Source organism: Triticum aestivum, chromosome 5B (assembly GCF_018294505.1).
Source record: "Triticum aestivum cultivar Chinese Spring chromosome 5B, IWGSC CS RefSeq v2.1, whole genome shotgun sequence".
In the NCBI taxonomy this organism is placed as follows: Eukaryota; Viridiplantae; Streptophyta; class Magnoliopsida; order Poales; family Poaceae; genus Triticum; species Triticum aestivum.
In genome coordinates, this window is record NC_057807.1 from 372,710,733 (window position 1) to 372,728,822 (window position 18,090).

Here is an 18,090-nt window from a genome sequence, read left to right on the forward strand (position 1 = left end):
TTCAAGCAAAACCACCTAACTTCAGGATGCCGGTGGTGGCTGGCCCAGGGTGGTTATCTGAATTCAGTGCTGACCTAGACAGATCCACAACTAGATATTCACCCAAGCGCTATTGTGCACAATTGTGGTCAGTGATGTACTAGACCAGAGCGCCCGGAAAGAGCTCAAGCACGCAACATCATGAAGCTCCTGTAAAAGTTGGTAAAAACAGAAGAACAAGAAGAACCAACAGAGCTTTGCAACCGACGGTGGAAATTTGTAAGCCTATAATTTCATACTGCTAAATTAACATGTTTCTTTCTGCAATACAATGGGCGCAGGGGCAAAACAAAAAATAACAATCAAGAGTCTGCAAGCGACAGCTCCCTTGTTAGTTAGGTGGGGTGTTGCACCAGCTAGACCAGCATTACAGGTTGCGAACTAACCAAAACAAAACACATCATAAACAAGAATAAGAGCATCATCAATAACATATATCATGCTGCCTGCCTTTCCCAATATCCCTTCCCTCCTCCTGCCTGCCTGGATGCAAAATCTTATTACGGCTTTGCATCAGCCATCATGGTTGAATCTATGGACAACCGGAAGATCATATCGGATCAGATGTGTAGTTTTGTACTTGGGGACTCCCCGCTAAAGCTGATGTTCCTGGGCCGGCCTAGACGCAGCGACTCTTCATGGTTGCTTGAGAAGGCGATCTCTGTGCATGATGAGGACTTGCTATTGTTGTCGTTGGCGCTTCCGACCGTGTCGGTGCTCTCCATCGGGCTCTTGGCTGATGGATATGGCGCCGTAGTCGTCACTCTGAAAGAAGACACGAAGACATGATGAATATCAGCCTATGATCACAAATACAGGCTATGTTATGTAGCTAAGTTAACTGATAAATGTTCTGCAACACTCGGATAGTAAAGACTGAATTCTAAGGTTGTAGTACCTTTCTTTCCTTTTCTCCAAGAATCGGGCAAGGGATGCCTTACGAGCTTGAGGAACAGCTGAAACGAAAAATAACGACATCAATACATCATCCAGCGTATTAATTCAACAGATATACTCCACTAAACAACATCAAACAGCACAAGATGCACGCGTAAGCATCCATACCTCTTGGCATAATACTTGCAGCAGTGGTGGACGATAGTGTCGCAGTATGAGTCGACGACGAGGGCTGACTAGTGGGAGGTACAACCAACTGGCCTGAAGATTTTGGCACTGCGGAATCAGTGTTGGAGCTAGATGTGCTCTTGGGGAGACATGCAGCTTGAGACATGATGGACATCGGCTTGGAAATGGCCGGCAAAGGAGGTGAAACACGCTGTGGTATCTGAGCTAGCATCTGCTTTGCAGGTGAAGCCTCAGGTGCCGCAAGCTTAGCCGGAGTGAAAAAGGTTGCATCTGGGCTGCGAGTAACAGTAGTGGGTGCAGTTGGAAGAGATCCTCTGCTGGCCAAGAACATAAGCTCCTGAGCCTGTAATGAACGGGAACAATTATTCAGCTTAGCCAGCAAACCTAAATGACATGGAAATGCATTACCAATAAGAAGAAATTGTGCTGTACCTTTTCTGCTGAGACGTTGTTGAATACATTGACAGAACCAGCGTAGAAGATAGTTAACTGCGCTGTCTTTGGCTTCGGCATGTCCCTTCACAAATAAGACAAGTAATAATTCAGTTCGAAGTTGGATTTTACAGACAGTATTTTCTGCAAATCAAACAGGGCAAATTATCTACCTTGATTTATAGACACCAACGGTAGAAGCAGCCACCGCATTGTTCATGGCAAAAGGCGGTTGTTTAAACGGGCTACCAGCAGCACCGCCATTCGGGAGGTTAGGCGAACTCTGAACCCTGAACATGGGATTGTTGGGATTGAACGGCGACGACATTGGAATCACCCTAGCACCATTAGGAGCATGCTGCTGCTGCGAAGGCTGCACACCGTAAGCCGCACGCGCGGCGGCGGCGTACTGCACGCTGCCATGGGTCTCAGCACCAAACGATCTCTGCACAACATAACGAGCACGCAACAATTAGCAAAACTGGCAGGCAAAACATGAACCGTGCATAAATCGAGAGCAGCAGCAGCTCCAGTTACCTGTGGCGTCAGGACGCGGGAGGCCTGCTGCTTGGGGTACGCGAGCTCGCCCTGCTGCTCCTCCCTCGCAGCCGACCTGAAGGACATGACAGCCGGCGCGGCCCCGGCCCTGCCAGCGAAGGACCAATCCATGGGTGGCACTCCTCCTCCCCCAAAGTAAGCTGCGGATTGCAGATACAGACACAGACACAGAGACAATTCTCAGTTAGACTCGGACGACGGCGTACATATAGGAGGGCGGACGCGCAAGAAGCGAAACAGGCACGGATCCGTTAAACATCCCCATCCCAGCAGCGAGACGGAGGCTAATCGGAATCAGCAAAGCCACATGCGCGGCTACCGGAAAGATTTGGCGTGTCTCCCCCTCCCTGGAACCAGAAGCGTCGCTTCCCAGAGGCGCCATCCGCGGCAAGGGAGCCGCCGAAAGGAATTCGGCAGCCCATACCTAACGCGCTCCCCTTTCCCGAAAACAAAAGAAGAAGATGAGGAGGGGAGGGAACTGAAAGAAAGGCGAGAAGGAATTGAGCCCGCCCGCCCGCCACCGCCAGCAGATGAATCAGGCGGGCAGACACGGCGTTCGTGGCGGTGGCGCGACGATGGGAGAGCGGGAAAGAAAAACTACGGGCGCGCGAGGGCACGGGCATGGCCGCCTGCGCTGTCAATCCCGAGATTCGTTGCGCCGAACTCGCCCAAATCAAGAAAGGGGAGGGCAGTAGTAGTATACCTGACTCCTTTCTGGTGGCGTCGTCCTCGGCGGCGGCGGCGCGCTGGCGCTGCTGCTGCTGCAGCAGCTGCTCGTGGCCTATGGCGCCCAGGAAGTCCCTCTCCATCCAGCCGGCTCGGGAAAGGAGGCCGCGGGTTTGCCTCCGATAGACGGGGAATAAATGGATTTCGTTTCTCACTCCCCTCCCCTCCCCTCCCCTGAACCTTCCTTCCTCCCTCCTCTGACTCTCTCACTGCTAACACCACTCCTCCTCTGTGAACGAACGAATGATGACGACGACGATGCTCTCCCTCTCCCTCTCCCAGCCTTGACCGCTCTGCCTTTCCCTTCCTGCCTCTCTCTCTCTCGTATGTATACTGCTCCAGTACTCCTCCTAGCCAAGCATGGCCTCTAGGCGGTGTGCGTGCGCTTGTGGTGCCGCTAATCGCTTATTTATTTTCGGCCCAGGCGGTTAGATCGGGTGGCAGATGATTGATTAATTAAATAAATAAACAAACTATAGATAAATAAACAAGCAAAACCGAGTGATAATCAACCGAGAGGAAAGGTGTGGCGAGCACGGCGGTGGGCCACCGCGGTGAGCGGATCGGGGCGCCCTCTCCTCTCGCGCTGGCCCAGCCCGGTCGCGCCCACGTGGTCGGGCACGAGCGCATCCCGCCTCGCGAGGCTCCCACGCCGCCCACTGCCACTGACAGCCGGGTCAAACCCCAGACCCTGCCCCGCGCGTCGGTGACCCGCCCGTCGCGGGCACAGCGGCCGTGGCGGCGGCTGCAGTGGCGACACGTGCAGCCCCGGCTGGGTCACACGAGCCGAATTACTAGGTGGGGAGCGGACCGTGGCTGACGCTGTGGGCCCGTGGGATTCCCCTGCGCGTGGGTCGCGGGGGAAGACCACGTGCTGCGCATCGCGGGGGGGCCGGCGCCCGAGCTTACAGTAGACTTTTGGATTTATGGGTAGAATAATAATAATAATCCTCCCGTGATGTTCCTTTTTTTGCGTGTCTGATGATTAAAAAGATTGCCATGACCATGACCATGTGCCATGTGCGCACCATATTTTTTTTTCTTTTCTATATGTGGTACTTGCTTATGCTGCAGGATTTGTTTAGCAAAAAGTTTTCTAGGGGTTCGGTGAGTAGATTAGAGATAGTGACGTTGCCTTTTCGGAAAGGGGGCGGCCATGCGTGGCCTTTGGAGGTGAGTTTGATTGACTTTCGTGGATTTTCAAATAAATTTGTGGCATTTTTTAGGAATCTATCTACGCAACATTCGGGTGATCTTTCTTTTCTTATAAACAACAGTTGGTTGATCGATTTTGCAGTTTTTGTATGTCGGCTTAAAATGAGAGTTCTTTTCTTTGATTGTCCACTTTGGAGTAAATATCAAATCAACATGAACCACGAAGCGTGACCTCTTGAATAGGAGTACTACTAGTAGTACCAAAATTATGGGGTATTATCCTTTTTCGCCGGTAAATTATGGTTTCCTATTCAAACACGTCTTCTTGTCAATTCCTATGGTAGTAGTAGTATCTTTAGGTCCACTGAGATAAGTTTGTTTATCTCCCAAGTTTATGTGGTGAATTATACTGTACTGCTCTTGAAAAGTAAAACGATGACTAGATTGAGTACTTTCCTTAACATCACTTAGTGATATAGTATAAGCACAAACAGTCTTGTCAAACTTGTGTGAGACACTGTGCAAGATTCCCATCTGCATCCCACGATTAAGTACTTGGTTAATATAGGGAGAAAAGGTACAGACCATGTGGAGCTACCGGCTAGCAGTATTATTATTAGTATACTCCACGCCACTGTACTAGGAGGAGCAGTTAGCATGCTGATCGATCGTGTTGATTACTTTAACAAGGCGGTCATCAGTTGAGTAGGTTTAGGACTTATAAACGGGATACTCTACGTGCTTGATTACTGTACATGATGCAGGTTTGTCGCCATACGTGGCGACGCCCGATTGCATTAGGACGTAATGATAGCAGCCTAACATTTAGCGTAAGCTTTGTTAAAGAAGTTTGTCCATCCTCCCATGCAGGATGCATGTGCTTTCTTCTCTGTGCGCCTAGATCGTAGAGTGGATGAACTGTCAAGCTTTTGTAGCCGCCTCCGAATAAACATTTTAAGCCAGTCTTCTTCTTCGATCTTGACCGCCACTCAACTATCAAGTGTATCACTAATTAACACATGGAGTTATAAATTTGGCTAATTTGGTACTATGCTGCTTAGGAAAAAGTGGTGTCAAGTAAGTTTCTTTCGCAACATATATGGCCCGCGATATTAATACTATCTAAATGCTTCTGAGGCAAATCCGTGCATATAATTCTTTAATATGAAATCTGAATCAAGTTTTCAAAGTATTCACCATCTGGTAAAATATGTAAGTAACGAAGATCTTCACCAATTTCTGTTTCACCGCCAAATCAACATGAGAATGCTGCTTCTATGCTAGGATTTCCGCGGATCTCACATCTGAGGAAATTAGGCGTGGGGCTAGCTCATACTGAAAAGTACCACTTGAGTGCATGCCATGCAATTCGTCGAGTTCTTGAATCAATATAAACAAGACTAGGTGCAGACTATCGTACCGAAACGAGAGCATCAAATTCGACTAGCTGGACGGAAAATATATTCTACGCAAAAACGCTGGGCCTAAGCTCCCATGCACACACATCATGCGCCCCATGATTAAAAAGGAGGCATGCCATCCATGCATCGCCTCATCATTTGAATTTCAACAACGATGCCATGCGCCACATGCCACGAACCGGATTTGCGCCCACAGGTTTTGCATCCACAGGTTCGTGATTAAACATATTGCGCGACTTGTGGAAAGAGATATGGCTACCAAATTAAATGCGGAGCAGGGGCCAGTGGGTGCAATTGACCCTGCTTATACAATATTCCTAGAGATCCCAAAATGCTTAGCTTGATCCAATATTATATACTGCCAGCGTGCACTTCATAAAAATTTTTAGGTTGGAGCTGATTTAAATTAATATGTAACTAAACGCTCTTATACTTTCTTCGTTTTTATTTACTCTGCATATTAGGTTTGATTGAAGTCAAACTTCATAAACTTTGCCCAAGTTTATAAAAAAAAGTATGAACATTTACAATAGCAAATCTATATGATGTGAAAGTGTATTCAATAATAAATTTAATGTTATTGATTTGTTTTTTTTTGCGAATAATGTTATTGATTTGTTATTGTATATGTTTATATTTTTGTTTGAAAACTTTGTTAAAGTTTAAAAAAATTGACTTTGACCAAAGCTAAAATGCGAAGTAAATAAAAACGACGGAAATATTAGTTTACGGAGGGAGTGTTATATATTTCTTTAACTAATTAGCATGTCCACTGCCTGTATAATACTTTTGAATTGTTTTTGGCTATGTGGAAGCTAGAAATATTAAGGACGTGCGCACTTGCGAATATATCGTTCAAGATAATGCTAAGTATTGGAACTTCTGGAAGGCCCCTTATTAATTTAGTTTCCAGCTGATGCGCTGTGAGATGCTTGTAGGAATTAATCAACTTGGAGATTGTATTGTTTGTTTGTTTGTTCGTTTGCAGGTGGGCGCTGGGGTACAGTGCACAGACTAGATCGGGTGGCGCATGGGTGGCCAAAACGTTGTGAACAACTCCTGGACACACAGAGAGTATTATTATACGTAGAGACCCACAGGAATCAGTAGCCTCATCTGATCTTCCATAGTCCTCACATGTTCGTACTCCTGCTCCATGAGCCCAATAAGAAACTACAATGATCGATACTTCTTGATATATGTAAAGCATATGTGTGGAACATCTAGCATGAGCTGCCAAATTATTCCAGAAAATGACAATAACCGATTTCTCTACGGAAAAGGTATACAATGTACATGTCCACATCGTTTTCTTCTGGAATCAATAATGAGATCTAGAAAAATTCGAGGGGTCACACCCACATGTATGCGTGTGGGGTGCTCGACAGATGCAATGTTTATTCATGCGTCCTAGCATACGGTGTCATTTTTTTTAATGCAGGTTTTTTGGCTATATATGGGTGACACTTGTCGAGCTAGAGGGAGCCCATTTGAGGTCGCACACAATTCATACGTACCAGCATACCGGTAGCAGGGCAAATTAGTTGATTTCGAGCAAGCAGACCTAGGCTCAACTAAGCCTGTACTAAAATTTGAGAGAGTCCAAATCGATTTTGTCGATCTATAATGTAACGGTATTTTTCAACGCCGACCCTCAAATTCTGCATCCGTCCCCGTACAGGCGGGAGACCGTCATCCAACGCTATCCGCATACATCCGGCCTCTCTAATTTCTTTCGAAAAAGTTCGCACGTTCAAATAGCCGCATACATAAAGTACACACGTTCAAATAGGTGCATACATAGTGTAGACGTTCAAATAGCCGCATGCAGTAGTAGTTCATTTAAAAAAAAAATAACCAACATTACATTCCAATATTGTTGTCCCCTTGACCGCCCACAAATGCTCAATCAGATATTCCTTCAGTTGCTCGTGAGTTGCTCGATGCGGAATTTGTTGATGCATTTAAATAAACTCTTCAAGTGTGGACAGATTCTAGTCTGAAAGTTCGATAGGATCATCCATGTTCTCAAGTTATAGAGTTGCGGCAGCATCCCCAATTCCTCACCCTCATCCTCGACGATCATATTATGCATGATCACACAACATGTCATCATCTCCCACAAAGTCTCCGGATCTCATTGTTTAATAGGTCCATGAACAACTGCAAAACGAGCCTGCAGAACTCTAAATGCCCTCTCGACATCCTTTCTAGTTGCTTCTTGTCTTTGGACAAAGAGTGACTTTTTCTAGCCAACTAGGTTAGAGATGGTGTTGACAAAGGTAGCCCACGGAGGATAAATATCGTCAACCATATAGTAGCCCATGTTGTACTCATGTCCATTGACAGTATATTGGCAAGGATGAGCTTTTCCTTCAGTCAGCCTAACACACAATGGTGATCGCTGCAGCACATTGATGTTATTGTGAGACCCGGGCATGCTAAAGAAAGCGCGCCAAATCCAAAGATCATGTGACGCAACGCTTCAAGAATGATGATGGACTCTTAACATAACCCTGATATTGCCTTGTATAGCCTTTGGGCAATTTCCTTCATTTTCAATGCATGCAGTCGAGAGATCCAAGCAAACCTGGCCACTCTCTTACTTCTGAGATTGCCAAGAGCCTCTCGGTGTCTGCCACAGTTGGTTCTCTCATGCATTGGGGTTCAAACACCTCGATCACGGCAGTTGCAAACCTGACCATGGCATCTCCGCATGTGCTCTCAAACATTCGCAGGTACTTGTCCCACGAATCAGCGACCATACCATATGCAAGCATCTGGAGTGCGACAATGCGCTTCTGCTAACTAGAGAACCCAATCATTCCCGTGGCATTCTTCTTCAAGATGAAGTAGTCATCATAGGACCGGGCACCATGGTCAAATGATCAAAGACTGTATTGCGCATCCAAAAATATCAGCGAAATTGGTCAGCGAAGAGTGCATCGGGGGTAAAGTAGTCATCCATTAGTGTCAAATGGCCACGTGCCCTATTGCGGTTGAGCAACAGATGGCCCTTGATCGATCCTTTTAAATTGAGAACATGCTCCTCCTCATGCTTGACTTCAAGGACAACATGCATCATCGCCGTCTCGTCCGTGTAGTCCTCCTCGTCGGAGCGAGGCGTCGGATGACTCAACATAGTGCTCATGTATGTACTCCAAATCACAATCAATTGTTTGAAGGAAGAAGGGACACCTTTTTTTAGCTCTGGCGAATCATTGAATAGTTGACGGGCAGGTGAGTCTAGCAGTAGCGGATGGTACCTGGCGGGACGGTCAGAGGCGAGGGGTTGAATAGCGATAGAGGAGAAGCGGGGTGGAGCCCGGCTAGAATGCTGGAGGTGACGGAGATGTAGAGTTCCGGCAGTGGTGTGGCATGGCGGCTAGGGTGGTGGAGCAGCGGCAAAGGCAATAGAGAAAGAACGAAGAAGAGGAAATGGGGAGTATGGAGGCATGGGGTTCGGGTAGGATTTTGGGTGGGCCAGGTGTTGGGGAACGTAGTAATTTCAAAAAAAAATCCTACGCACACGCAAGATCATGGTGATGCATAACAACGAGAGGGGAGAGTGTTGTCCACGTACCCTCGTATACCGAAAGCGGAAGCGTTATCACAATGTGGTTGATGTAGTCGTACGTCTTCACGATCTGACCGATCAAATACCGAACGTATGACACCTCCGAGTTCAGCACACGTTCAACTCGATGACGTCCCACGAACTTCGATCCAGCAGAGCTTTGCGGGAGAGTTCCGTCAGCACGACGGCGTGATGACGGTGTTGGTGATGCTACCGGCGCAGGGCTTCGCCTAAGCACCGCTATGATATTGCCAAGGTGGAATATGGTGGAGGGGGGCACCGCACACGGCTAAGAGATCAAGAGATCAATTGTTGTGTCTAGAGGTGCCCCCTTGCCCCTGTATATAAAGGATCAAGGGGGAGGGGGCGGCCGGCCAGGAGAGGGCACGCCAGGGAGGAGTCCTACTCCCATCAGGAGTAGGACTCCCTCTTTTCCTAGTTGGAGTAGGAGGGGGAAAGGAAGGGAGAGAGGAGAGGAAGGAAAGGGGGGGCGCCCCCCTCCCCCCTTGTCCAATTCGGACTAGAGGGAGAGGGGGCGCGCGGCCTACCCTGGCCGCCCCTCCTCTTCTCCACTAGGGCCCATGAGGCCCACTAAATCCCCCCGGGGGTTCCGGTAACCCCCCGGTACTCCGGTATATGTCTGAACCTCCCGAAACACTTCCGATGTCCGAACATAGTCATCCAATATATAGATCTTTACGTCTCGACCATTTCGAGACTCCTTGTCATGTCTGTGATCATATCTGGGACTCCGAACTACCTTCGGTACATCAAAATACAAAAACTCATAATACCGATCATCACCGAACTTTAAGCGTGCGGACCTTACGGGTTCGAGAACTATGTAGACATGACCGAGACACGTTTCTGGTCAATAACCAATAGCGGAACCTGGATGCTCATATTGGCTCCTACATATTCTTCGAAAATCTTTATCGGTCAAACCGCATAACAACATACATTTGTTCCCTTTGTCATCGGTATGTTACTTGCCCGAGATTCGATCGTCGGTATCTCAATACCTAGTTCAATCTCATTACCGGCAAGTCTCTTTACTCGTTATGTAATGCATCATCTCACAACTAACTCATTAGCTACATTGCTTGCAAGGCTTATAGTGATGTGCATTAGCGAGAGGGCCCAGAGATACCTGTCCGACAATCGGAGTGACAAATCCTAATCTTGAAATACGCCAACTCAACATGTACCTTTGGAGACACCTGTAGAGCTCCTTTATAATCACCCAGTTACATTGTGACGTTTGGTAGCACACAAAGTGTTCCTCCGGCAAACGGGAGTTGCATAATCTCATAGTCATAGGAACATGTATAAGTCATGAAGAAAGCAATAGCAACATACTAAACGATCAAGTGCTAAGCTAACGGAATGGGTCAAGTCAATCACATCATTCTCCTAATGATGTGATCTCGTTAATCACATGACAACTCATGTCTATGGCTAGGAAACACAACCATCTTTGATCAACGAGCTAGTCAAGTAGAGGCATACTAGTGACACTATGTTTGTCTATGTATTCACACATGTATTACGTTTCCCGTTAATACAATTCTAGCATGAATAATTAACATTTATCATGATATAAGGAAATAAATAATAACTTTATTATTGCCTTTAGGGCATATTTCCTTCAGTCTCCCACTTGCACTAGAGTCAATAATCTAGATTACACAGTAACGATTCTAACACCCATCGAGCCTTGGTGTTGATCATGTTTTGCTTGTGGAAGAGGCTTAATCAACGGGTCTGCAATATTTAGATCCGTATGTATCTTGCAAATCTCTATGTCTCCCACCTGGACTTGGTCCCGGATGGAATTGAAGCGTCTCTTGATGTGCTTAGTTCTCTTGTGAAATTTGGACTCCTTTGCCAGGGCAATTGCACCAGTATTGTCACAAAAGATTTTCATTGGACTCGATGCACTAGGTATGACACCTAGATCGGATATGAACTCCTTCATCCAGACTCCTTCATTTGCTGCTTCCGAAGCAACTATGTACTCCGCTTCACACGTAGATCCCGCCACAACGCTTTGTTTAGAACTGCACCAACTGACAGCTCCACCGTTCAATATAAACGCGTATCCGGTTTGCGATTTAGAATCGTCCGGATCAGTGTTAAAGCTTGCATCGACGTAACCATTTACGACTAGCTCTTTTTCACCTCCATAAAGGAGAAACATATCCTTAGTCCTTTTCAGGTATTTCAGGATATTCTTGACCGCTGTCCAGTGATCCACTCCTGCATTACTTTGGTACCTCCCTGCTAAGCTAATAGCTAAGCACACATGAGGTCTGGTACACAACATTGCATACATGATAGAGCCTATGGCTGAAGCATAGGGAACATCTTTCATTTTCTCTCTATCTTCTGCAGTGGTCGGGCATTGAGTCTGACTCAACTTCACATCTTGTAATACAGGCAAGAACCCTTTCTTTGCTTGATCCATTTTGAACTTTTTCAAAACTTTATCAAGGTATGTGCTTCGTGAAAGTTCAATTAAGCGTCTTGATCTATCTCTATAGATCTTGATGCCCAATATATAAGCAGCTTCACCGAGGTATTTCATTGAAAAACTTTTATTCAAGTATCCTTTTATGCTATCCAGAAATTCTATATCATTTCCAATCAACAATATGTCGTCTACATATAATATCAGAAATGCTATAGAGCTCCCACTCACTTTCTTGCAAATACAGGCTTCTCCAAAAGTCTGTATAAAACCATATGCTTTGATCACACTATCAAAGCGTTTATTCCAACTCCGAGAGGCTTGCACCAGTCCATAAATGGATCGCTGGAGCTTGCACACTCTGTTAGCACCTTTTGGATCGACAAAACCTTCTGGTTGCATCATATACAACTCTTCTTGTAGAAATCCATTCAGGAATGCAGTTTTGACATCCATTTTCCATATTTCATAATCATAAAATGCGACAATTGCTAACATGATTCGGTCAGACTTAAGCATCACTACAGGTGAGAAAGTCTCCTCATAGTCAACCCCTTGAACTTGTTGAAAACCTTTTGCAACAAGTCGAGCTTTGTAGACAGTAACATTACCATCAGCGTCAATCTTGTTCTTGAAGATCCATTTATTTTCGATGGCTTGCCGATCATCGAGCAAGTTAACCAAAGTCCATACTTTGTTCTCATACATGGATCCCATCTTAGATTTCATGGCCTCAAGCCATTTTATGGAATCTGGGCTCATCATCGCTTCCTCATAGTTTGTAGGTTCGCCATGGTCAAGTAACATGACCTCCAGAATAGGATTACCGTACCACTCTGGTGCGGATCTTACTCTGCTTGACCTACGAGGTTCGATAGTAACTTGATCTGAAGTTTCATGATCAATATCATTAACTTCCTCACTAATTGGTGTAGGCATGACAGGAACCGGTTTCTGTGATGAACTACTTTCCAATAAGGGAGCACGTACAGTTACCTCATCAAGTTCTACTTTCCTCCCACTCACTTCTTTCGAGAGAAACTCCTTCTCTAGAAAGGATCCACATTTAGCAACAAAAGTCTTGCCTTCGGATCTGTGATAGAAGGTGTACCCAATAGTCTCCTTTGGGTATCCTATGAAGACACATTTCTCCGATTTGGGTTCGAGCTTATCAGGTTGAAGTTTTTTCACATAAGCATCGCAGCCCCAAACTTTAAGAAACAACAACTTTGGTTTCTTGCTAAAACACAGTTCATAAGGCACCGTCTCAACAGATTTTGATGGTGCCCTATTTAACGTAAATGCAGCCGTCTCTAAAGCATAACCCCAAAATGATAGTGGTAAATCAGAAGAGACATCATTGATCGCACCATATCTAGTAAAGTACGATTACGACGTTCGGACACACTGTCGACGTTCTGGGAACGGGGGTCCCCAGACTTGCCTGCCTGCGGCCTGCGGCGTGGCTCAAGGGGCGGCCCAGCACGACCCATCTTCATCAGCACCAGCTCAAGACCCTCGCGAGGGGCCAAGCCTCGTGGGATGGGTGACAGGAAGCTTCCTCAGGCACGGCCTCGTCAGGCTGGCTCGCGAGGAGGCGGAGAGATCAAGGCGGGGTACCTCACGAGGTGCCCATGACGCAAGCCATGACGACCAAGGGCGCCAGGCGGGCGCCAGCCCGCGCAGTGTCCTCCTTTCCTCTTTGGTGCAAAGGGAGCAAGCCCAGGCGAGAGCATCAAGCAAAGGCATCCGTTTCGGTGCAACAAGACCAAGACCGTCGCAACGGCAGGAAGGAAGTCATTGTGGAGCCCAAGCCGGCGTCACCACCAGAGCCTTTGACAGGCGAGGACCAACTTTAGTCAGGATAAGTGTACTAGATGTTCCCCTTCAAAATGGCCAATTGTTGGCGCCCTTCCCGCTCAATATTTGGGAAGAGGCCCAGGGCCTTTGCCTATAAATAGGACTAGCCACCCACAAGGTAGAGGCATCATCATCATCTGGAAACCAGCAGAAAGAGCAACTGAACTCCCCCAAGCAGTTCATCGCACCAGCCAAGAACAGACACTCGCGAGGCTGTTCTTCCTTGTATTGTTCATCATTAGCCCAAGAGGCAATCCACCACACCACAAACTAGAGTAGTGTATTACACCACAATGGTGGCCCGAACTAGTATAAACCATGTGTCTCTTGTGTTGTTCCTTTCATAGCTTAGATCCTAGCGAGGCGGCGAGGTGCATGTAGGTAGAGGGTGTAGGACCTTGAAGTATGTCTAGACGGGGGGGGGGGGGTGATTAGACTACTTGACCAATTAAAAACTTAACCTTTTCCCAATTTTAGAGTTCGACAGATTTTAGCAACTTTGGACAAGTCAAGCAATCAATACACAAATCAAGCAAGCATGCAAAGAGTATATAGGCAGCGGAAATTAAAGCATGCAACTTGCAAGAAAGTAAAGGGTAGGGTTTGGAGGATTCAAACGCAGTTGGAGACACGGATGTTTTTGGCGTGGTTCCGATAGGTGGTGCTATCGTACATCCACGTTGATGGAGACTTCAACCCACGAAGGATAACGGTTGCGCGAGTCCACGGAGGGCTCCACCCAAGAAGGGTCCATGAAGAAGCAACCTTGTCTATCCCACCATGGTCGTCGCCCATGAAGGACTTGCCTCACTAGCGGTAGATCTTTACGAAGTAGGCGATCTCCTTGCCCTTACAAACTCCTTGGTTCAAATCCACAATCTTTGTCGGAGGCTCCCAAGTGACACCTAGCCAATCTAGGAGACACCACTCTCCAAGAAGTAACAAATGGTGCGTTGATGATGAACTCCTTGCTCTTGTGCTTCAAATGATAGTCTCCCCAACACTCAACTCTCTCTCATAGGATTTGGATCTGGTGGAAAGAAGATTTGAGTGGAAAGCAACTTGGGGAAGGCTAGAGATCAAGATTCATATGGTAGGAATGGAATATCTTGGCCTCAACACATGAGTAGGTGGTTCTCACTCAGAACTGGTAAGTTGGAAGTGTAGGTTTGTTCTGATGGCTCTCTCCATGAATGAAGAGGAGGTGGAGGGGTATATATAGCCTCCACACAAAATCTAACCGTTACACACAATTTACTAATCTCGGTGGGACCGAATCAATAAACTCGGTCAGACCGATTTAGTAAACCTAGTGACCGTTAGGATTTTCGGTGGGACCGAAATGCAACTCGGTAGGACCGATATGGTTAGGGTTAGGGCATAACGTAATCTCGTTGAGACCGATTACACAAACTCGATGAGACCGATTTTGGTAATTAGCTAACCAGAGAGTTGGTCAGGTAAACTCGGTGGGACCGATTTGCTCTTTTCGGTGAGACCGAAATGTTACGAAAGGGAAACAGAGAGTTTACATTGCAATCTCGGTGGGACCGATCGCTCACTTCGGTTAGACCGAAACGTTACGAAGGGAAACAGAGAGATTACAATCCCATCTCGGTGAGACCGAGATCCCTATCGATGAGACCGATTTGCCTAGGGTTTGTGGCAGTGGCTATGATATCTGAACTCGGTGGCGCCGAATAGAAAGAATCGGTGAGACCGATTTTGGCTTTAGGTTTAGGTCATATGTGGATGTGAGAAAGTAGTTGAGGGTTTTGGAGCATATCACTAAGCACATGAAGCAAGAGGCTCATTAAGCAACACCTCATCCCTCCTTGATAGTATTGGCTTTTCCTATAGACCCAATGTGATCTTGGATCACTGAAACATAAAATGAAGAGTCTTGAGCTTTTGAGCTTGAGCCAATCCTTTGTCCTTGATATTTTGAGGGATCCACTTTCATTATCCATGCCATGCCATTCATTGAGCTTTCCTGAAATATATGTCTAGGAATAGCATTAGCTCAATGAGCTATATGTTGTTATGAATTACCAAAACCACCTAGGGATAGTTGCACTTTCAGAGGGCAAAATCTCCGTGCGCACCCCAGTGTTCGAACCTAGAGGGTCTGCCGGAACCCGAAATCCGACATTTGGAGCGCCAGGTAGGGGTGCGCCGAAATTCGTCTCCCGCCGTCCTGTTCTTCACCGACCATCGCATCCATGTCAGACGCTCGTCGGGCCCGCGCCGAGCGCCGAGCCGCTCTCGCTTCCCGCGTCGCCCAGACGGCCCCCGTCGGCGGCCGCCCCCGCCGTTCCCCGTTGCCTGCCGTCAACGCCGACACCGGCCCGGCGGGGAACAAGCAGCAAGCATCGTCCCAGCATCCGTCCGTGAGGCGAGACGGCCGCACTGCTACGCCCTCACTCACCCCAGCTGGTTCTTCGTCCCGTGCACTCCACGCACCCATGGAGGCTCGAGCTGCGCTCATCGCGGCAAACGAGCTCCTGCGCTACTGCCCAGTCGACGACATTTACGAAGAGTGGCTCAACCGCGTCGCCGAGCTCGTCCGCGTCGCAGGGGGCTCCCCCGCGTCGTCCTTCTCGCTGCACCGCGCCCCGCCTTGCGCGGGCGATGAAGCTCTGAGGGCGCCTCAGCCGCCTCCCCCTCAAGAAGGCGCCCTGGCTCCAAGGCGCGTGGCCCCTGGGCGGAACCCACTCCGTCCGGCGCCAGCGCAGCAAGAGGTCCCTCGCCCCCAAGAAGCTGCCCGAGTGCTCCCTGCTCCGACCCGTCACGACCACGCTCCTGTTCCAGCACGCCAAGACCCCGCGCTACTCCCAGCTGCAGCGCATGGGGACCCGCAAGACCAAGCTCTTCGTCACCAAAGGCCTCCCATGGCCACAGCAGGCTGCCGCGCCTTCACCACCGAGCTGCGCAGCGTCGCGTGGCCCGGCAAGTTCAAGCCAGACCTTCCTCCTCGCTACGACGGCACTGCCGACCCTGCGGAGTTCCTCCAGCTCTACGAGCTGGGCATCGAAGCCGCCAACGGGGACGAGAAGGTCATGGCGAACTGGTTTCCCATGGCACTCAAGGACGGGGCCGCACCTGGCTCCTGAACCTGGCTCCTGGTACGTTCTCCTCCTGGGATGAGATGCGCACCCGCTTCATCACCAACTTCCAAGGTACTCGCGACCGGCCACCTGCCGTGAGCGACATGCGCCGCATCAAGCAGCAACCAGGGGAGACCCTGCAGAAGTACATCCAGCGCTTCAACAACGCACGCCTCAAGATTCCCAAGGTGACCGAGGAGGCCATCATCTCAGCCTTCTCCGACGGTGTGCGTGACGTCAAGATGAAGGAGGAGCTGGCGATGCATGAGGATCTGTGCACTTCCTTGGAGCTATTCAACTTGGCGACCAAGTGCGCCAGGACTGAGGAAGGGCGCCTTTCCCTCCTCGAGCTGCCAGCCGTAGACCCAGAAGAGAAGAAATCCAAGGCCAAGGACGTGAAGCACAAGGGGGTTGCCGTGCTCACGGCAGAACCAGACACCAAGCGGGGCAGAGATCATCCCGAGTCTTCCAAGGGCAGCCGGTACTATGTGTACCATGACCTCCACACCCACAACACCAACGAATGTCAAGAGCTCCGAGCCGTGCGAGAAGGGAGGATCGGCCTACGTCCCGACCGCAATGATCGAGGCTACGGCTGAGGAGGATGAAGGAACGCAGGATGCTGGGAAGACCGCGGCCCCCGCCAAGGGTGGCACGGCCGACCTCGCGAGGATCGCTGGCAGGATCAGCCTCGTGAGGGAGCCTGGAGGGATCAGCCTCGCGAGGATCGTCCGCAAGGAAACGCAGTCCTCCCTCCTCTGCCGCCACAGCCAAGGAGAAACGAGGACCATCATCAGGACGAGGGGGCTGGGGGCTTCCAGGAGCCGCGCGCGATCGCCTGCATCCTGGGCGGAGCTCAAGCCCCAGCCTCTCAATGGATCTTCAAGCAGTTCACCCGTGAAGTGAATGCAGTCCTCCCCAAGCTCGAAGCCACGCGCCCTCTCAGGTGGTTAGCGTGTGCCATGACGTTCAGCTCAGCGGATCAGCTCAAGTGCGCGGCCACAGCCGGAGTCCTCCCGATGCTTTGCTCCCCAATCATCAGCAACGTGCAAGTCACTATGACCCTCATCGACGGTGGGGAAGGGCTCAACGTCCTGTCCGTAGAGACATTCAACAATCTCCAAGTGCCTTACAATCAGCTTCAGCCAACCAAGCCTTTCTCCGGAGTCACCAATGGCTCCACAGTTCCGATTGGGCAGGTCCACCTCCCTGTCACCTTTGGGGCGCGCGACAACTACCGCATCGAGCTCATCGACTTCGACGTCGCCCACATTCGCCTGCCATACAACGCCATCCTCGGGTACCCAGCTCTCGCCAAGTTCTTGGTCGTGACTCATCACGGCTACAACGTCCTCAAGATGCCAGGAAGCGGCGGAGTCATCACGGTGCCTTGTGAAGAAAGAGACGCAGTGTGCTCCTGGAGCGAGCTTTTTAGGGCGCATCACTTGAAGACCCGGATCGCGGAAGCGGGAGGCTCCCTGAGACCGCTCCCAAGAAGAAGAAGACATCGCCAGGCCCGACCCCTCAGGAGGCAAGCCCCTCAGGGTCTGCGCCTGCTCAAGGGGCACCTTCTTCTGTCGCATAGGAAGGCGTGCCCGACGCCCTCCTCAAGCAAGGCTCGGGGGCTCCCTCCTGGAGGGCCACCGACCTTGCTAAGGT

At 49.1% G+C, this 18,090-nt stretch overlaps 1 protein-coding gene across 1 annotated transcript; it reads right to left on the reverse strand.

Annotated features, from left to right (window-relative positions):
• Positions 1 to 249: 249 nt before the first annotated feature.
• LOC123111918 (protein TIFY 6b) lies at positions 250 to 3,205 on the reverse strand. Its single transcript, XM_044532799.1, has 7 exons — positions 2,819 to 3,205; positions 2,095 to 2,255; positions 1,731 to 2,002; positions 1,558 to 1,642; positions 1,105 to 1,468; positions 938 to 995; positions 250 to 804 (listed from the first exon to the last, which is right to left on the reverse strand). Exons 1-7 carry the CDS (start codon positions 2,922 to 2,924, stop codon positions 600 to 602), a joined length of 1,251 nt encoding a protein of 416 aa, XP_044388734.1. The 5' UTR covers positions 2,925 to 3,205; the 3' UTR covers positions 250 to 599.
• Positions 3,206 to 18,090: the final 14,885 nt, after the last annotated feature.

What these genes read in the sequence shown, in the direction of transcription:
- LOC123111918 (XM_044532799.1), bottom strand. Translation starts at nt 2,924, where the DNA reads ATGGAGAGGGACTTCCTGGGCGCCATAGGCCACGAGCAGCTGCTGCAG. An exon ending in CGCCACCAGAAAGGAGTCAG is followed by an intron (nt 2,256 to 2,818) that starts GTATACTACTAC and finishes TGCAATCCGCAG; the next exon opens with CTTACTTTGGGGGAGGAGGA. An exon ending in TTGGAGAAAAGGAAAGAAAG is followed by an intron (nt 805 to 937) that starts GTACTACAACCT and finishes GTCTTCTTTCAG; the next exon opens with AGTGACGACTACGGCGCCAT.